We start from the raw sequence: 17,856 nt of genomic DNA, 5'->3' as shown, positions 1-17,856 counted from the left end.
AAAAGTATGATGAAAGCAGTCTTCCAATGTTTGCTGAGCCGGGGGAAGCATAAACCAAATCCAGAGCGCTAGGATTTTTTAAGGAAAGGTTTTGCGCTCGCTTCTCTGCGGACTTGCCTCACGCCAAGGCCAGAGACAAGCACTGAGAGCCACACAAGAGAGATTCCCCCCGCCCCGATGTCACTGTCTTCTGGCCCAAGCCGAAAAATGCACGGCAGCTGAGGGAGGATTTCTCCAGCCACAAGCAAGATGACAACATCACAGGTGGAGCTGGAAGGCTGGCCAGCCGCGGCCTCCCCGCTCTCCTACCGCAGGAACGGTGAACGAAACAATCCTCTCGGGCTCCCGGCGTCAGAGGTCCCCACGCCACAGCCCTACGCGCCCAGGTCCTCCGAAGTTGGGGCACCGCCCACGTCTCCCCCGTGACGCGGACGCGGGGGCTCGGGAGTTGTAGTCTCGGGCGGGGCGCGGGCGCAGGGGCCGGGGCTGCGCGGACTCCACGTCCCGGCGGGCGACGCGGCGCGGCCAGGGGCCGCCAGGGGCGGGGCCGCTCGGCCCTTTAAACCTTTCAGGGCTGCTCCGAGGGCCGCAGCCAGAGACCGCGCCACGAGGGGGCCAAGCAAGGTGCGGCTGCAGCGGGGCGCTCCGGGGAGGTGGGTACTGAGCTGTTTCCTTTTCCGAGGGCCTTCAGAAATCATCTGGGGGGCCTTGGATTCTCGGTTCTTGGGGGAGGAGGGAGGTGTCACCAACTGCGCGCTCCTGCCCAAGTCGGGGGTCCCCGCACCCACGCGGGCGGGGACCCAGTCGGGTTTCTAGCGAGAACCCGCCCCTTGGCCAGGGCTCTATGGTCAGGTGGTTGCCTGCACGCCTACGCCTCGCGGCCGCTCCCCCAGCCCAGCACACCCTCCCAGGGCTTTTCTTGGTTTCGCCCCCTTGGTTGTCCTACCTCCAGCCTTCCCCAACCCCGTGTCCCTCGGGCGAGGGAGGGTGGCTCCCATTCCAGATGTTACAGCCCCGCCTGAGTCCCTCAGAACGCCTGTGGCATTTGGGATGATCATGGAGGCCCCAGATGGATGCCAGGGGGTGTCCACGTTCTGGCGTGGACTCAGCCCAAAGTTTGGATGCTTACAAGCTGAAGGGGAGCTCTGGATAAGGTGTTAACCACCTTCCCCTCCCCCTCTTCCCCTGCCTTGTCCAGTCACCAGACCCTGGACCTTGATCTCTCTTCCCCACCAGGCCAGGGCAGCTGATGGTTGTGGCGGAAATATCTCAAGGTAGCTGGGCCCACCCCCTCTTCCCCACCTACCTGTTGTCCTCCCCCCCACACCACCACCCTGGCTCCCCTCCCTCATGACCGCCTGGATCCTCCTTCCTGTCAGCCTGTCAGCATTCTCCATCACTGGCATATGGACTGTGTGAGTAAAAGGGGTGTGTGGAGGGTGGGGGGCGGAGTGGGCAACAGGAGCTTGATGGCACACACAAAGTCCCTTGTCCTGTTGTAGGCTCCAGGGTGGTACCCATGGTCACTCTGGCTGTCTCCAAAGCCTGGCCTGGTGCCTAGGCAAACAGCCCCTTGGGACAAGCTGGCACCACTGCTGTCCAGCAGGACAGCCCTGACAGACATACTTCTAACCAGGGCAACTTCCAGAGGGCCTCTAGTTGGGAACTATGCTGCAGGCTCTCATGTAGCATCAAGACTCACCCCTCCCCAACTTGAGTCCCCAGCAAGGACAGTGAAGCTGAATGAGGCCAGCTTCATTCAGAAGGGGGTGCTGGGCCAGGAGGGCCATGGAGGCAGGGTGACAGTTCTTTTGCAGGTATGCCATGGCCGTGATGAACCGCCACGTGTGTCCCGTGGAGAACTGGTATGGCGCTCTCTGCACATAGCCTCACTCTGCTCCCTTCATCTCTGTCCCCCTCCTGGGCCCTCGACTGCTAAGAGCCAGATGGAGACTCTGGGCCTCACTACTCTTCTCTGACATTGGTCCCTAGGCATGGCTTCCTGCCCATCTACCTACTTCCTTCACTTATCTGTTGTATTTCAGGCAGGCCCTGGGGAGTGGGCTCCTATGCCCTACTGGGGAGGTTTGGGAGAGGGACCTCTTTAAGCCTGAGGCCACAGGCAAAAGGCCTGGGGCGTCTACTTCCCCGAGTCTACTCTGTGTCCTGCCTGCCAGGTCCTATAATGAGTCCTGTTCTCCTGACCCTGCTGAACAAGGGGGCCCAAAGACCTGCTGCACCCTGGATGATGTCCCCCTCATTAGGTAGGTCTTGAAAATTGGGCAGGCCCAGGAGACCCCAGGTCCTCCCAGACTTCTAGAAAGTCCCTCAAGCAAAGGACTGTCCCTAGGTCTCAGGAATAATCATTATACTAAGAACCACTTAGTAACAATACTACTTTACCAGTTACTAGGAGCTAGGCACTCTGCTGAGGGCTTTATTTGTAGTCTCTTGTAATCCTCCCAGCAGGGAAGCTGCTATTGTTGTCCCCATTTTATAGGTGAGAAAACTAAGGCTCAGAGTTAGTGGCCCAGATCACGCAGCTAGTAAGTGAAGGCACCTGGATTTAAGCTCAAGCCCTTTAATTAACCAGCCCAAGTTCTGGTTCAAGGAAATCCAGACCAGCTGCAAGCCTCAGCAAGGAATCTTGGGTCTGCCAAGTGCTCCAGGCAGTCCCTTATCTCTTCCACACATAAGTTCTGCTGGTGGGGCTCAGCATGGAGCCAGTTGTTCATGAGAGACCCTGACCCTTCTCGTAAATCAGTGGTTTGCCTGCTGAGGAACAGGCACAAATAGAACAGGAGCCAGAATGGGGGCCCGCTGGTGCTCCTGCCTCACTGTCCTCACCCTCCCCTCAGCAAGTGCGGGACGTATCCCCCTGAGAGCTGCCTCTTCAGCCTCATTGGCAACGTGGGTGCTTTAATGGGTGAGTTATACCCTCAGCCCTGCCTCTCAGGCCCAGTCCCCCCACACACACACCCCTACCCAGAAAGGCCCAGAAGCCCCTGCTCCAAACAGCTCTCCTACCAAGGTTTAAGGCAAGAGGGGCAACTTCTTTTCTGTTCCTTGAAGGCTAAATGCTGACTCCCACACAGTTGGGGGGTCCCAAGCCTGAGGAAACTTGCTATCCATTCCCTTCCAGCCCTTAGAAGGGGCAGAAGCACGTGAGCCTGTAGGAAGCTGGGAGGGGTTGGAGGAAGGTGTCCAGCAGGCCCTAGCCATGCTTTTCTCCCTCAGTGGCCTTGATCTGCATCCTTCGGTACGGGCAGCTCCTGGAGCAGAGCCGGCACTCCTGGGTTAACACCACGGCACTCATCACAGGCTGCACTAATGCAGCAGGCCTCGTAGTGGTCGGCAACTTTCAGGTGCTCCCCCACTTATCCCTTCACTGTCCCCTAGTGGGGACTGGCTGCCTGCAGGGGCAGTACCTCATGGTTAGGGGTGGAGGTAAGAGGGACTGGGAGGCAAAGAAGGGAGAAGGAAGATAAAGAGACAAATAATGGCGAGGCGGGCTGATTCAGATTTGCCCCCCTGTCTGGGCCAGGTGGATCATGCCAAGTCTCTGCACTACATTGGCGCTGGTGTGGCCTTCCCTGCGGGGCTGCTCTTTGTCTGCCTGCACTGTGCTCTCTCCTACCATGGAGCCACTGCCCCACTGGACCTGGCTATGGCCTACCTGCGAAGTGTGCTGGCTGTCATCGCCTTCATCACTCTGGTCCTTAGTATCCTTCTGGGACAAGGAGTCAGGAACTCATACTCTAGCTCAGCCCTTCTCCCACTCCAGATGCAGGGTAAGACCTAGATGCCGGCAAACACCACCCATGTGGTCTTCTCCCTACTAGGAAGCCTGATTCTTTGCCCCAGCCTAGCTAAATGTCTGGGATCAAGGAATGGGTGTTGCCAGGTTCTTGCTCATCCTACTGAACATTTCCTTAGCTCTGCTCCAGGCGGTGTCTTCTTTGTCCATGAGAGTTCTCAGCTACAGCATGGGGCAGCCCTGTGTGAGTGGGTGTTCGTCATCGACATCCTCATTTTCTATGGTACCTTCAGTTATGAATTTGGGGCGATCTCCTCAGACACACTGGTGGCTGCACTGCAGCCTGCCTCTGGCCGGGCATGCAAGTCCTCCGGGAGTAGCAGCACCTCCACACACCTCAACTGTGCCCCTGAGAGCATCGCCATGATCTGAGGTCTGGAGGGTGGCTGGCCCGGCCTCCGCAGCACCCCACACCTTATCTTCTTTGCATTTATTTTGTACCAAAAACAATTTTTAGAAAGTATTCTGTTGGGATCTGGGCTTCCTCACTCCTAGAGAAGTGGCCATCCCACATCCACCTGTGCCATACAGGAGCAGGCCCTGCCAGCTGCCTCAGCTCCAAGTCCTGCTCCCCTGCACCACAGTATTGTTTTGTGTTTAAAGGTCACCTGCCCTCACTCACCCAGCCAGCCCTTCAGGTGCCTTCTACTCCCAGTGCCAGAGCCAGAACACTGGGGTTTCCTGCTGCAGGAATTGGGGCTGGGAACAGCAAGGGGGATACAAGTCTGGGTGGGGGGGGAGGCATGCCTTAGCCTAGGGGAAGACCCACTGAGCTGCACTGGGATTCTTCACTCTGCCCCTCACTTCCTTTAGGGCAAATAATACAGCAGAACCACGTGGGTATTTTAGTACTTTTTTTATATCTATTAAAAGAATTCTAATTTGCATGTTTGTAGTCTATTCTGGAGAGTCAGAGAGGGTCTAATCCAAGACCACTTTAAAAGCAAGGGATGGGAGGAAGCCCCTGCCTCCAGAAGAACTGAGTGTTCACTGCTCTTCAAGAGCAAGTTTGCCAGGAACAAAGGATGCCAGGTACCATCCAATTATTCCACAAGGGCTTGAATCTTTTCTGGGCCTAAGCAGTAAAGAACTGACCTGGCCTGATAGTCTCACTTCCTTTCCCTACTCAAGAGTCTGGTTGACTCCAGTAACTCACGCCTGTAATCCTACCTACTCAAGAGGCAGAAAAAAAAAAAAAGAGGCAGAGATCAGGAGGATAGCATTCAAAGCCAGCCTGGGCAAATAGTTTGCAATGCCCTATCTCGAGAAAACCCTTCACAACAAAGGGCTAATGGAGTGGCTCAAGGTGTAGGCCCTGAGTTCAAGTACCACACACACACAAAAAAAAAAAAGTCTGGTTTGAACTTTGATTCCTTGGCGGGGGAGTGAGTACAGAGAGCAACTTTAAAATGTTAAAAATAAAACAAATTTCTCTGTGTAGTTAAACTCCCAGGATTCTAAGGTTAACCAAAGGTTCCAAGGTTAACTAGAAATTGCTGGGAGGGGGGAGGAGGTTGCAAGTTAGTTTACCAGCTTTAAATAGCTACAGGGTGCTGTGCCCTGACAGTTTGTCTTCCAAGCATGAACACACATGGGCCCAAGCCCTGGCTGATTCAGTGGCCAGGGTTGGTGTTTTTTGTTTTTGTTTTTTTGGCGGTACTGGAGTTTGAACTCAGAACCTCACACTTACTAGGCAGGTACTCTACCACTTGAGCCCCTCCACCAGCCCCTGTGGCCAGGTTCTTTTCCTGGGCCCCACTGCCTAAAGTGCAGACAGACTAGTAGGGAGGGAAATGCAGCCTGGTACATTTTGTACCATCTTCCCAGCTGTACGAAGGTGGCTCATGCCTGTAATCCTAGCTACTTGGGAGGCTGAGAGCAGGAGAATCGTGATTTAAGGCCAACCTGAACAGATAGTTTGAAATTCCATCTACTGGAATTAACCAGAACAAAATGGACTTGAAGTTATGGATCAAGCAAGAGTACCTGCTTTGCAAGTGAAGCCCTGAGTTCAAACCCTAGTCCCACCAAAAAAAAAAAAAAAACTTCCCCATTAGCATCAGGATCTGGTGAGGTACAGAGCCTCTGTCCAAGTCTGAGCAATGCAGCCACAGGGTGAGTAAAGAAATCTTTAATGACGATTCAAAGTGCAAGAGGAAGATATAGAGGGTGAGTGCTCAGCCCTAGCCACCTCATGTGTACATGGCCCCGTGGAGGTTCTCCAGTCGGTGCTGCTGCTGCTGCTTTCGAGCCTGGAGGAAAGAGAACACTGGGCAGGGCCAAGCTTAAAGACCCATGGGTAAAGGGCATGGGATAGCTGTCATGGGGCTGACAGGGAGTTTTTATGCCTTTTATGCCTTTAGGCTCTTGCCCCACTCCCAAAGCAGGGATTCTAAGACCTAGCCAAGCCTGTTGAGATGGAGGAATGAGTGCAGGGGAGATGGGATCTAACAAGGCCCATTTGATGACCCCCCTCCACTCAACCACAGCCCCTACCTTATCTCGCCTGTGCTCCTCATACGTGTTGTCATCAGTGGGCAGCTCAAGGCGGCACAGGGGGCAAGAATTTGTCTGGGAAAAGTATGGCCATGTTCCAGCCAGAGTCTGGCCTTCATAAGCTAATAACCTTCCTTGTTCTCAATCCCCTGCCCTACCCACGACCTTCTTTGATCCCCCAACAGTCCATAACCAGAGAGAAGTTTGAAAACTGGGACCAGGGCAAGGTGAGGGATGAAAGAAGGAAGTAGTACCTTGCTCAGCCAGGGCAGAATGCAGTTGGAATGGAAAAGGTGATGGCAAGGCATCTCAACGACAGTCTCCTCCTCCTCAAATTCCAAAAGACACACGGGGCACTTGAGCTCTTGAGGAGGGAGTACTGATCAAAAGACCTGCCCAGGCCCCACCTCCCAGCTCCCACTCCTAAGGGCACCCAGACCGGGTTTGTAAAACTGAAGGGCCAGCCCACAGTCTGGTTTGGGGGAGGGGGCAAGTCTGGCAGACCTGCCCCAAACAGCAGAAGGAATGAGTGCCCTCACCAGCCTGAGAGCCACTGATGACTGTCCTAGGGAGGTTCTCAACCACAGCCTTGGCAGCTGGTGGAGGCAGGTGGTGATCCCAATCTACTACCAATCCCAAGTCTTCAAAGTCCATCCTATTGAAAAGGGACCTGAGAAGGAGGATATGAGATCAGAACCAAGGAAAGTCATACATTCTCTTTGCACCCATAGTCCACTGGGCATTAATAGGTAAGTACCGCAGCAGCCAGTAGTAATCACTATACTTTGTACTTAATAGATGCTCACTGGGTAAAAAGCTTGGTGGAACATGGTTTCCAGCTGTTAACAGATAACTCAGCAGTTTGTTTATTCCCATTTAACACATGAGACAACACGCTCAGGGAAGTTACTCAGGCCATGCAGAAATGAGCCAGATTCCAAGTCTGCAGTGGGCTTCGGTGTACCGTTGCTAGCAGATTTACTCACCCAGGACAGCCCCCCCACACACACACACTTCCGTGTCTCCCAGAAACCTTTGCCCTGCCTCCCCAACGCCCAACACGTCCCAATTCAGCCCTTCCCACAGTCCCTTTGTCTTGCCCTGCTACGGACGGTCCAAATTACCGACACTCCCCGACCCCCACCAATCCCAATCTCGCCGCCTGGACTAACCCACCAAATTATTCATCCTCCCCAGAACCTGCTGCCTGATTATCTGCCTTCTCCCGCCAGCCCCAGCTCAGAAACCTGATGCCTGGGACCCAACCCAAAGCCCCACGCACCCACCTTGCGAGTTCCAACAGCATGTTGGTTCGGGCCTCCCGCTGAGGCTCCAGAGGCTCGCAGTCATGTTCATCGAAATACGACGCCATAGCTGCCGGCCGGCCGACACAGGCCTCAGAACCCGCTGGATTGGTCTTGGCGCTGACCAATAAACTGGCGCGTTGACAGAGGGCTGCCAATCAGAGTACCCGAGAGGCGGGCTAGTGGCTCGCGAAAACACAAAGCGGAAGTAGTGCTTCTGCCGCCTCTCATTGGCGGAATAAGTCGGATAACTAAAGACTAACGCCGACGGAGTCTGCGAAAGAGTAAATTCCCTGGAGTTTCTGGCGTGGTCGCGCTCCAAGTGCCTAGAACAGCCTGCGTCTGAGCTGGAAGGGTGGGTCCTCGATATACCATGAGTCTCTGAGGGCCTGGGCAGTGCAAGTGTTGGAGGCTTGTCAGAGATAGGAAACTGCTGGCTCAAGGGCTCAGCATTGTGCGAGCCTGGAGTCCGGCGCTTCCCACTGCTCAGCCTGGATCCCGCCAGCACCTCAGGCTCGCCGCCCTCCAGTTGGTTCTGGATTTTACGTTGAGGGGGAGAGGGTGCCCTTTCCTTACGTATTAGACAAAATAAAAAAGGGTGTGGCAAACTTGCCCTAGTGAGAGGAAAGGCCTGTGCCCTGGAACCTGAACCCTTACCTGTTCTTGGGACTTTGTGACCTTCAACCCTTTGTTCAACCCAGCTTCTGTGAAGCCAGTGTCTTGAACTATTGTGATTTGCATTCCTGGCTACATTTGAATTCCCTGAGGAGAGAATTCCCTATATAACACCCATGGCTGGTCTTCTACCTGTAATCCCAGCACTCCTTAGTTGAGGCAAGAAGATGGCAAGTTCAAAGCCAGCCCGGGCTACATAGACCTGCCAAAAGAAAAAAAGGTGGAGGAGAGGAGGAAAGGAAAAAGAAAAAACATCCATGTCTGATACTTAACTGAGCTACAGTGGGACCTGGCAATGGCGTGTGTATAAATGATGCATGTGATCTACTATGAAATAGGGTTGAAAAACAGTGCACTCAATGGCTTACATTGATGTATATTTGACACACGTTACACACATTATTACATTTACATACATATTATTCTCACAATAAGCATCGTAATGCTGGGGGTTTTTTTTGGGGGGGGTTTGCTTGCTTGCTTATGGCGATTGAACCCAGGGTCTTGAACTCAGTGCTGAGCCCTTGCTCTGTGACTGAGCTACGTTCCCAGCCCACATTCTGCCTTTTTTCTTCTTTCTTTCCTTCCTTTCCTTCCTTCCTTCTGTCCGTCTTGTCTTCCTTGTCTTTCTTCTCTCTTTGGAGACAGGCTGGCTCAAGCCTTCGGAGAGTACGGGGATAACAGGCCTGTACCAATATCCTGGTCTATTCTGCCCTTTTTACATATGTAAAACCTGAGTCTCAGAAGTGGCTTACCCAAAGTGAGTGTTGCTCACCCACCTAGTAGAGCAAAATGCTTTCCTCCATCTTTCCCAGAAGAGGAATAAACTCAGTGAAAGTAACAAACTTGTTTGTTTACAGGAGTGGTGGTTCACTTTTATAATCCCAGCACTCAGGAGGCTAAGGCAGGAAATTGCAAGTTCTAAGCCAGTCTGGGCTACATAACAAGACCCTGTCTCAAAAAAAAAAAAAAAAAAAAAGTAAGCTTTAGAAAGGGTAAAGCTTCACACAGTTTTCAAGACTTGTCCTTGTTTCTGTCAGTAGCCCTCACTCTACCTAGCAAGGAACCACTTGTTAATACATACTTGACCCTGAATTTCCCTTGCCACTCACACTTGAATTTGAAATGCAGTTAAGCCCAAGTAGAGACTGCCCTACTTTCAGTCCTGGTATGGCCTTCTTTCTTCCTTCCATGTCTTTGCCCAGTGATCTTTACTGTGGCCCTGAAGGCACCGGAACACTGGAAAACCTGGATTCTTTCCTACAGGGCAAACTTTTGTGACCCTACATTACAGCATTTGTAGAAGCCTCCTGGCTTTCATTCCACTTGCCTCATCTGCAATCTGGTGTAAAGTCTAAAGAATAACACTGGTTTAAGCTGAGAAATTAGGGAGGAGGAACAATTCAGAGAAGAAAAAGTATCTGAACGTGACAGCCTCATGAAAACATCTCTGAAGTACTTTGTCTTTCCATCTAAAGTCCCATTGGGACTCTGAGCATCCTCAAGATGTTTTCAGGGAAGCAGGCTCAATGGTCTGGTTTGGAGACTGTTGTGTCCTTGCAACCACACTCCAAAAAGGTCTGTGTAGAATTGGATCAATTAGGAAAAAGAAAGGAAGGGGTATCTCTTGGGGTGGAGTTCTTTGGATCATAGGATTTCTGAACAGCCGAGGGGTGGAGGCACAGGACCAACCCGAGGCCCTTCATACACAAACACCAACTTTTAAACAAACAGCAGCTTTTACTGAGCTCCACATGGGGCTGGCCTGATCTGGCCAGTACAGCACAGCAGGCTGCCCTAGAGGGCCAGTCTGTGGCATGATGGGAGATGCAGAGGCATACACATCACGGCTGTCCTTTGGCACTCACTGGATGGCTCAAACAGGAGCAAACAGCAGGGTTCTCTGGAGACCAGAACAGGCCAGTGCAACCATTTGGCCTTTCCCCAGGCCCAGCTGGATGAGTCCCCAGTCCCTGAGGACAGTGCCTGAATCCTGGGCCTATGGGGCACTACTGTCCCCACTGCTCTGCGGTAGAAAGATGGCCAGAAGCACAATCAGGAGGATGAGTAGGCCACCAGCCACCGCCAGCCCCAGGTAGATTCGGCAGCGGCTGTTCTCCCAGCGCTTCTTCTGGGCCAGGGTCTTGGTTGTCTTGCTGAAGGCTGAGCTCTGTGAGTACACCCAGACACAGGGTGGGAGTTAGCAATTCCCATAGTGTTCCCATAGTGCCTCAGAGCCAGCTTCTCCCAGCCCCACCCCACCAAGGTCTCTATCCTCCCCATCCTGTCTACTCTCTCTCTCCACTCACCCTGTTCTAGGACCCTCAGGTCTCAGACACTGGTGTAGCCCTTGACTGTTAGCCCTACCTGCTTATCTCCAGTTAACAATTCCAGTCCTTGGTTTTTAGGAAAGTCCATAGCTTCAAACCACTTACTTTGTGAAGCCTAGTCATTGCATAGCTATATTAGGAGATCCAGAGGTTCTACATGGGCCTGAGAGCAGGATTTAGCTCCCACCAAGGGCCTAGAAACCCTTAGCACAGCCTGAGAGCTCCCTCTGAGAGCCAAGCCTCTCCTTCCTCTCCCCACTCCCCGGGCCTCACACCATGTCCAGGAGTTGGTCTGAACGCTGCTCCAGTTCTGCCAGCTTCCCATCTCGCTCCAGGACCTTGTCAAAGTTGTTGAGCATGATTTCGGTCACCTCGGCCGCTTGCTGTTGGCATCGCTCCAACTCTTTCCCTGCCTGGACACCAAGCCTAAGGTCAGGGCTGTATGAGATCCCCACCTGGCCCTTATCTGGTCCTAAGACCTGCAGCCTCCATCCCCACTGTGCATGGGTATAGCATATGAGTAACACCGTTTTTCACAGAAGGGCATGATGTATGCAGAGTGAAAGGCTGGCCTTCTGAAAGGTAGAGCTCACCAACTCAGGGCCCACAGCTCCTCCCCTTGCCCATCAAGACCAGGCCCAAGCCTTAGTTTTCAACACTTCAACTTCCTTTAAGCTGCCCCAGGGTGGGAGCTTTCCAGGACTCCTCCTCCCACAAAGCAGACACTTTGCTCATGTGCTCCAGGAGGGCCTCTATCAATCAATGCACACCTGCCCTAAGGCTCCCCATTGACCTAAGAAGGCAGCAAGAACAGGAAACCAAGCTATATGGTTAAAAGCCAAACAGAGGAAATCCACCCTATGGGCTAGAAAGGCATTTTTAGACCAAGTCACATCATAATATTTGCCTAAAACCCCTTTCCAAACTGAGATGCTCAGATCTCACTCTATGGGTCACTGACTAGTCAGGCTAATACTGCCTCCTGGCTGAGCCCTACATCATTCTGGCCTCTGGCCTCTGGTCTCCAAACTTTCCAGTCAGCCATAGTCTTCACTGAGGTCCATCTCACAACGCTTGACTTTCCCAGCCTGGGTAGCAACTTCACCTAATCAAAACCCCAGCTCTTAGCTGGGCACCAGTGGCTCATGCCTGTAATCCTAGCTACTGGGGCAGAGATCAGGAGAATCACAGTTCAAAACCAGCCCAGGCAAATAGTTCCAAGAGATCCTATCATCTCAAAAAACCCTTCACAAAAAAACAGGGCTGGTGGAGTGGCTCAAGGTGAAGGCCCTGAGTTCAAGCCCCAGTACCAAAAAAAAAAAAAAAAAAAAAACCTTATTTTGGAGGACTGAGAAGGAAGGTGCACAGGTTGAAAGGAAGTGTCTGGGTCATGAGCTGGAAAGGCTGTGGGCTCTGGCTTTGTGTGACTGAGAGACCCAGGGCTGGAGGCCCTGGTGTAAGCTGCAGGTCAAGGAGCAGGTCCAGGGACATTTCAGGGAGATAAATACCAAAGGATTAGCAAACCACAGCAACTCCTTCCCCTCAGCCTAGTCCTCCAAAGCCCATTCCTGTTCTATCTCCTCCTCACAGAGAGTATTGGCCAACCTCCCCTTCCTGCCCATTCTCACCCATTGTTTGCAGCAGACATTTTGGCACTTGGACTGAATTCCACTTAAAACTAGAGAACTGTAAGTGTTGGTCACAAATGGACCACTTCCCACTCAAGCAAGAATCCTCTTTCAGGATCCTTGAAACTTCTTTACCCATAGCCTCCAAGCATTCCCTAAGAATGAGTCCTATCTCCCCAACTAGACCACAAACTCTTGGGGGGCAGAGGGGGCAGGGACTCTGGAGCTGGGAGGCTGGCACAATGCTGACCATTGTAAGGACTCAGTGAGTGGGTCAACTGCTTTATAGCCTATCCAAAAGCAACTCTTAGTTTCAAGAGATGTTCTCCCAGTGTGTTTATCCAGCCCAGCAGGAGTTTCAAGGGGCAGGCATCTGAAACCCAAACAGGTCAATATTTACCCATGATCTAGAAAAACAACTTGCTTCAAGAGCTGGCAGCAAACCATGAGGTGGAGGGGTGCTCAAGACTGAGGAACACAGAGGAATAATGAAGAAAGTAGGGGAACTGCATACTTTCTACCTTTACCATCATTACCACTGTTACTTCTGTTATTCAACAAGGCTCCATTATTTGGCCCTCTGAAATTGCCCACATTCCAGCAGTTCCAGACAAAAATTTGGGAATGGACAAAGATTTGAAAATGAGAATCCCTGCTAGAGGTTGGTAGGATACTGGATGTTATTTTTTCTGTTCTGAATGCTACAGCTGTTGTTATCTTATTCTCACACTAGGGGTAACACTGGGTCACATTCTCCAAGAGCTGTGCCTCCAGCTGCAATCTAAAGCAGTCTCCCTCCATAGCAAAGCCAAGCCTGTCGGAAGCCAAGATGAGCCCAGGCCTAAAAGAACACGTACTCCAGGGAACAGAGCCACTCAAGTCTCAGCCTTCTTGGTCCCACTCAAGCAGAGGGTAAAAGGCTATGTGTGTGGGTCTCTTCTGATACACGAGAGCTAAAGCACTAGAGAATTTGGAAGAAGACGAGCAACCAGAGGGCAAGGGCCACACTGCCCTGTGCCACTTGTAACTCAGCATAGTGCCTGGCAGATGGAAGACACATGATAAATAGTTTCTGAATGAACTGTGCCTATTTTAAGGGAAGATCCCTCTTCAGCTGAGGAAGAAACACATATGATATAATCAGAGAAGGGTAAAGAGCTACACTGTAAAATACAAAGATAAGTATTACAGCTGCCCACAGAGACAGTGCCATTACAAGGGGGAGAATTGTGATGGGCTGGTGGAGTAACTCAAGTGGTAGAGCACCTGCCTAGCAAGTGTGAGACCCTGAGTTCAAACCCCAGTACCACCATACACACACACACACACACACACACACACACACACACACACACACACACACCTCTAAAATAAATAAGGAAAAAAAAGGAGAAACAACAACATCAACAAAAAAAAAAGAATTGTGTTTGAAAGGGTGGGGTGACCACTTAAAGGATGGGGTAAGGCTGGGGCATTCTAGTAGAAAGAGACAGGGACACACCTGGACAGTAAAGGACCAAGCAGAAAGTAATGGTAGACAGGAAGGGTGGGGCTGGGCAAAGCAACAAAAGTCAAGGAGCCTAGTTTGGAGACTAGCTTGGAGGGAGTGATAAAACCAGAGCTAGCACAAGTCTGGGCTAAGGGCAACATTAGAGAGCAGCTTCAGGATAATTTCTATATTGATGGGAGACAGGCATAGATGAAAGTGAGGAAAGTCTGGGCAGACAGGTCAGCCAGAGGGTGGAGAAGTGCAGCAAGGGTGTGAGGAGATGCCTGCTGGACAGGGGTGGTATGGCAAGCAGAAAGCACAGACAGGAAGGATGAGTGAGAGGCATTTCTGAGACCTGTCAGAGGCCTACAGGGGTTGGGGTTTTAAACTGGGAGGTGGGGGTGTGCAATTGTTGCCAGACAGAGGGTGGCAGTTACGTAGGAAATGTTCTTGTCAGACTATTACTGTCTGTACAGAATATCCCCTACAACACTCAGCACTCAACATACACACACATACAAACACACACACACATCCCACATCATTCTGTGGACAGGTCCACAGCTACATCCCCAGCTGTCTAAGTCTCTTTTCAGGGTTATCCAGGCTCCAAACCCTTAGCTCCTCTAAAAAACACAGCTCACAAAAATCTCCCTTTTGGGATGGTGATGTAGCTCAATGGTAGGGCACCTGCCTAGTATGCATGGCCATAGGTTCAAACACTAGCACCAAAAAAAAAAAAAAAAAAAAAAAACCTTTTCCTTGTTGCTAGGTGCAGTAGAATGTACCTGTAGTCTGGCTACTTGGGAGGCTAAAGCAGCAGGATCACTTGAGTCCCAGAATTCGAGACCAGCCTGGGCGACATAGTGAGACTCTATCTCATTAAAAAAAAAAAAAATCACCCATTCTCATCCTAACTTTCTTTCAACCTCTCTCTTCTGTTTGGTATCCAAGAAGCCCTGTTGTAGCTGGACCAGTGCAGGAGGTGTGTTATCTCCTCCACGGGTCAGTACTCAGCTCAGAGAAGGGCTAGGCTCTGCATTGCATCCCCCTCTTCCAATTCTGCCTCTCACCAAATCCTGCCATTCACCAGCTCAGTGACTACAACTCAGGATGTGACCTTTCTGACCCTCCACTTCCTCATCTATAAACTGGTAATAACAACACCTACCTCATAAACTTCATAATATTAGCTCAGGATTATGTGACATATTGTAAACAAAAATCTTAGTACAATGCCTAACCCATTCTAAATGAGTTATTAATACAGTCCAAATATCCCTAGCTCTTCTTCTTTTCTTAAAAGTCAGATCCCAATACTTATTGTCAGAGCACAATACTTCTGATTAGTAAAATCTCTCAGTTTTGTGCATTTAATTGTTTCTAACCTAAATGAAGATGCTGAAAACAGCATCTGGTTTATTCCCATTAGGCACTACAAGCTGTGGGAAGACTACATCTTGAGCAATAATAACAGGCACTTTTCAATGGGCACATGATAACCTTCCCTAAGCACTGTGTTACTGGCTGTGCATTTGCCTTATCTCATTAAATCCACACAACTGCCTACTGAAGGCAGTATTATTACCCCAGTTTTACCGAAAACTTTAGCCCAGAGGCGTTAAATCACTTATCTAAGATCACAGAGCCAGGGAGTAGAAGATCTGGCTGTAGAACCAACAGAGACTCCAGGAATCACATTCCTAACCCCTGTGCTAAACCAGATGCAGACAATGGGACGTCCAGTGCTCTAGCTAACTGGCTAGATGCCACCAACTCAACTAGGGTGCATCTGAGGGAGGCCCGTGGCTCTAAACACAAATTCTTTGGAGAGAGGACCATCTACAAGATGAATGACTTCAGTTAAATGACTCATTCAATTTCCATCTTTCCCATCACTGCTTTGTTCCTACTCTAACGCCTATACTTGTCACCATGACTGGTACAAAGGAACTATCCACTAGCCAGTTCCTTGTTGATTGTGCCATAGAGAGGAGTAGAAGAGAAGGAAAAGAAAGGACCAGAAGAAGCCAGCTGCCAGAGACTCACGCCTATAATCCTAGCTGATCAGGAGGAGCCAGCTCAGGCAATAGTATGTAAGACCCTATCATGAAAAAAAACTCATCACAAAAAAAAGCTGGTGGAGTGGCTCAAGGTGTAGAGGTGCAGGCCCCAGTACCGCAAAGAAAAAAAAAAAGGGACAGTAGAGACAGGGGGTGGAAAAGAGGAAGGAAAAAAGCTGGGAACAGAGAAGGGGCAAGTGTTAAAGAAGAAACAGAGGGGATTGGGGGCATAGCTCAAGCGTAGAGCACCTGCCAAGCAAGTGTGAGGCCCTGAGTTCAAACCCTAGTACTGCCTAAGAAGAAGCAGAGGATGGGGCTGGGAGATGGGTGGTGATGAGAGAGGTCAATGTACCCTTCTCATGTTCTCATGAGAGAGGTCAATGTACCCTTCGCCTCAAGTGTACTTCTGAGAGTCCCAAGGTTCTCCAGTACATATGATAACTTACCCTGGCCTCAGCCTTCATTTCAGAGTTTCCTTTTCTCCCCAAGATCTAAGGCTCAGCTAGAAGCCCACCCCCGCCCCAAGCCCTGCCTGATAGCTTGCCTTATACACTCGGAAGTGGGCCCTGGGCTCTGCCCATTCTCAAGCCTTCCTCAGTTTCCTGGTGTGGCCTTAGAGCTGAATGCTACCTTCCTGCCCCGCTTCCCCTTCCTGCCTCTAGTTCCCTAGAGATGAGGCCATCCAGGCACTGAGACCCCTAGCCGGACCACATCCATTACACCTCACCAACTCTCCAAGGCAGAACCTTAAAGCACCAAGCCTGCATCCTGCCTGGTCCACCATTCCAGGAACCACAGGGGAGAGGGGAACCTGGCACCAGCTGTCTCTGACACCTTTGCCTTGAAGATGGCAAGTGAGGACAGAGTTTGCAGCGGGATGGAGGTGACTCAACTCAGCAATATGTCACTAGGTAGAGGTTAAGAGGGAGTCAGGGCTGTGCCACACTCATAACTTCAGGTAACCTTTTACAAACAAGTAAACAACTTCGTTTCTCTTTCCCAGGGAAAAGAGCTTTGTCCTCCAGGACCCAGCTCCGGGCTGGAAGAGTCTCTACCAAGCGACTGCTCAGGTTTCCAAACCCTGAGCCAGGCCTGCCTCCTCTCAGCTCCGGGAAGTACTGACCAGGTCATCACATTACCTACCACTTCTTAGCAGTGAGTTCTGTCTGAGTGCCTGGCGGTCTGGGCCATTGAAACTCCTTGAACCTTGCAAGGCCCCAATAAAGCAGGTATTGCTGGCCCCACTTCATGGTACGGAAAAGGAGGTTAAGTAACTCGTCCAAGGTCACACAGCCGGGATCCCAGCCCAGAGCCTAACTCCAAAGCCAATGTCCACACAACCACCTCACTGCAGGGGCGTGGGAAGCCTGCGCGTGAGAAGCCGGGGCGTGGGAAGCCGGTGCCCCGGCTCACTCCGCGCCGGGCAGCAGCGACGGGGCGCACGCCCCACTCTCCCTCCCGGCTGCGTGTAGAGCAGCGGATCTGGTCCTCGTCCTGCTCCTGTCGCGGTACCCTTGAGGGTCCATCCTGCACGGCCCCCGCCCGCGGGCCCCGGACTCCTGCCTACCGCCCCGCGCGCTCGCCCTCTGCCCCGCCGGGCCGGCCGACCCCGCCCTGGCCCTCACCATCGTCGCTGCCGCCGCCGCCTCGCCGGGTCCCGGCTGCTTTGCCCGCCGAGCGGCCGCAGTGCCAGCGGCCCCGGAGGAAGCGGAGGACGGGGCGGGGCCCGTCGCTGGCGGGGGCGGGGGGCGCGCCTTCCGTGAGCAGCCACCAAGACAGGGGCAAATCGAAAGCGGCTAGCGACGGGGACAGGGTCCGTGGGGCGCCTCCTGCCGGGCCGCCAACGCCCGACTTGGGGTGACACCCCAAGGGGTGGGGTGAATTAGGAGCTATGCCACCCTTCGGGGGCCCAATCTATGAAATGGCCAGAGGTGTGTGCTCTCTGAGAGCTGGGGGTTGCTGCTCAGATCTGGCAGATGGGGTTAGCAGGGAGGCGTCACTCACCCCAACAATTACCTGTGTGAGTGCCGGGAGGAGAGTCTACCATGGTAGAA

At 52.1% G+C, this 17,856-nt stretch overlaps 3 protein-coding genes across 10 annotated transcripts; 1 reads left to right on the top strand and 2 right to left on the bottom strand.

The window, feature by feature from the left end:
* The first annotated feature begins 527 nt into the window (after positions 1–527).
* Tmem150a (transmembrane protein 150A) lies at positions 528–9,241 on the top strand. 6 transcript variants are annotated; one of them, XM_074050125.1, is made up of 8 exons: positions 528–653; positions 1,237–1,415; positions 1,818–1,865; positions 2,178–2,264; positions 2,859–2,926; positions 3,238–3,365; positions 3,545–3,791; positions 7,511–9,241. In XM_074050125.1, exons 2-8 carry the CDS (start codon positions 1,351–1,353, stop codon positions 7,522–7,524), a joined length of 657 nt encoding a protein of 218 aa, XP_073906226.1. In that variant the 5' UTR covers positions 528–653; positions 1,237–1,350; the 3' UTR covers positions 7,525–9,241. The 6 variants fall into 6 exon arrangements, with proteins under 6 accessions (XP_073906226.1, XP_020018933.1, XP_073906223.1 ...); XM_020163344.2 differs by lacking the exon at positions 7,511–9,241 and adding an exon at positions 3,948–4,704 and having other exon boundaries at positions 529–653; positions 3,545–3,722; XM_074050122.1 differs by lacking the exon at positions 7,511–9,241 and adding an exon at positions 3,948–4,704 and having other exon boundaries at positions 537–624; positions 3,545–3,722.
* Positions 5,934–7,731, bottom strand: Rnf181 (ring finger protein 181). 2 transcript variants are annotated; one of them, XM_020163352.2, is made up of 5 exons: positions 7,600–7,731; positions 6,853–6,983; positions 6,568–6,677; positions 6,314–6,388; positions 5,934–6,069 (listed from the first exon to the last, which is right to left on the bottom strand). In XM_020163352.2, exons 1-5 carry the CDS (start codon positions 7,683–7,685, stop codon positions 6,010–6,012), a joined length of 462 nt encoding a protein of 153 aa, XP_020018941.1. In that variant the 5' UTR covers positions 7,686–7,731; the 3' UTR covers positions 5,934–6,009. The 2 variants fall into 2 exon arrangements, with proteins under 2 accessions (XP_020018941.1, XP_073906227.1); XM_074050126.1 differs by lacking the exon at positions 6,314–6,388.
* A 771-nt stretch (positions 9,242–10,012) lies between the features above and the next one.
* Positions 10,013–17,560, bottom strand: Vamp5 (vesicle associated membrane protein 5). 2 transcript variants are annotated; one of them, XM_020163353.2, is made up of 3 exons: positions 17,428–17,560; positions 10,898–11,035; positions 10,013–10,462 (listed from the first exon to the last, which is right to left on the bottom strand). In XM_020163353.2, exons 1-3 carry the CDS (start codon positions 17,428–17,430, stop codon positions 10,292–10,294), a joined length of 312 nt encoding a protein of 103 aa, XP_020018942.1. In that variant the 5' UTR covers positions 17,431–17,560; the 3' UTR covers positions 10,013–10,291. The 2 variants fall into 2 exon arrangements, with proteins under 2 accessions (XP_020018942.1, XP_073906228.1); XM_074050127.1 differs by lacking the exon at positions 17,428–17,560 and adding an exon at positions 16,946–17,209.
* Positions 17,561–17,856: the final 296 nt, after the last annotated feature.

Source organism: Castor canadensis, chromosome 12 (assembly GCF_047511655.1).
Source record: "Castor canadensis chromosome 12, mCasCan1.hap1v2, whole genome shotgun sequence".
Classification (NCBI taxonomy): Eukaryota; Metazoa; Chordata; class Mammalia; order Rodentia; family Castoridae; genus Castor; species Castor canadensis.
Note: the sequence above shows the minus strand (reverse complement) of the source record. Positions and strands in the feature narration are given on the sequence as shown.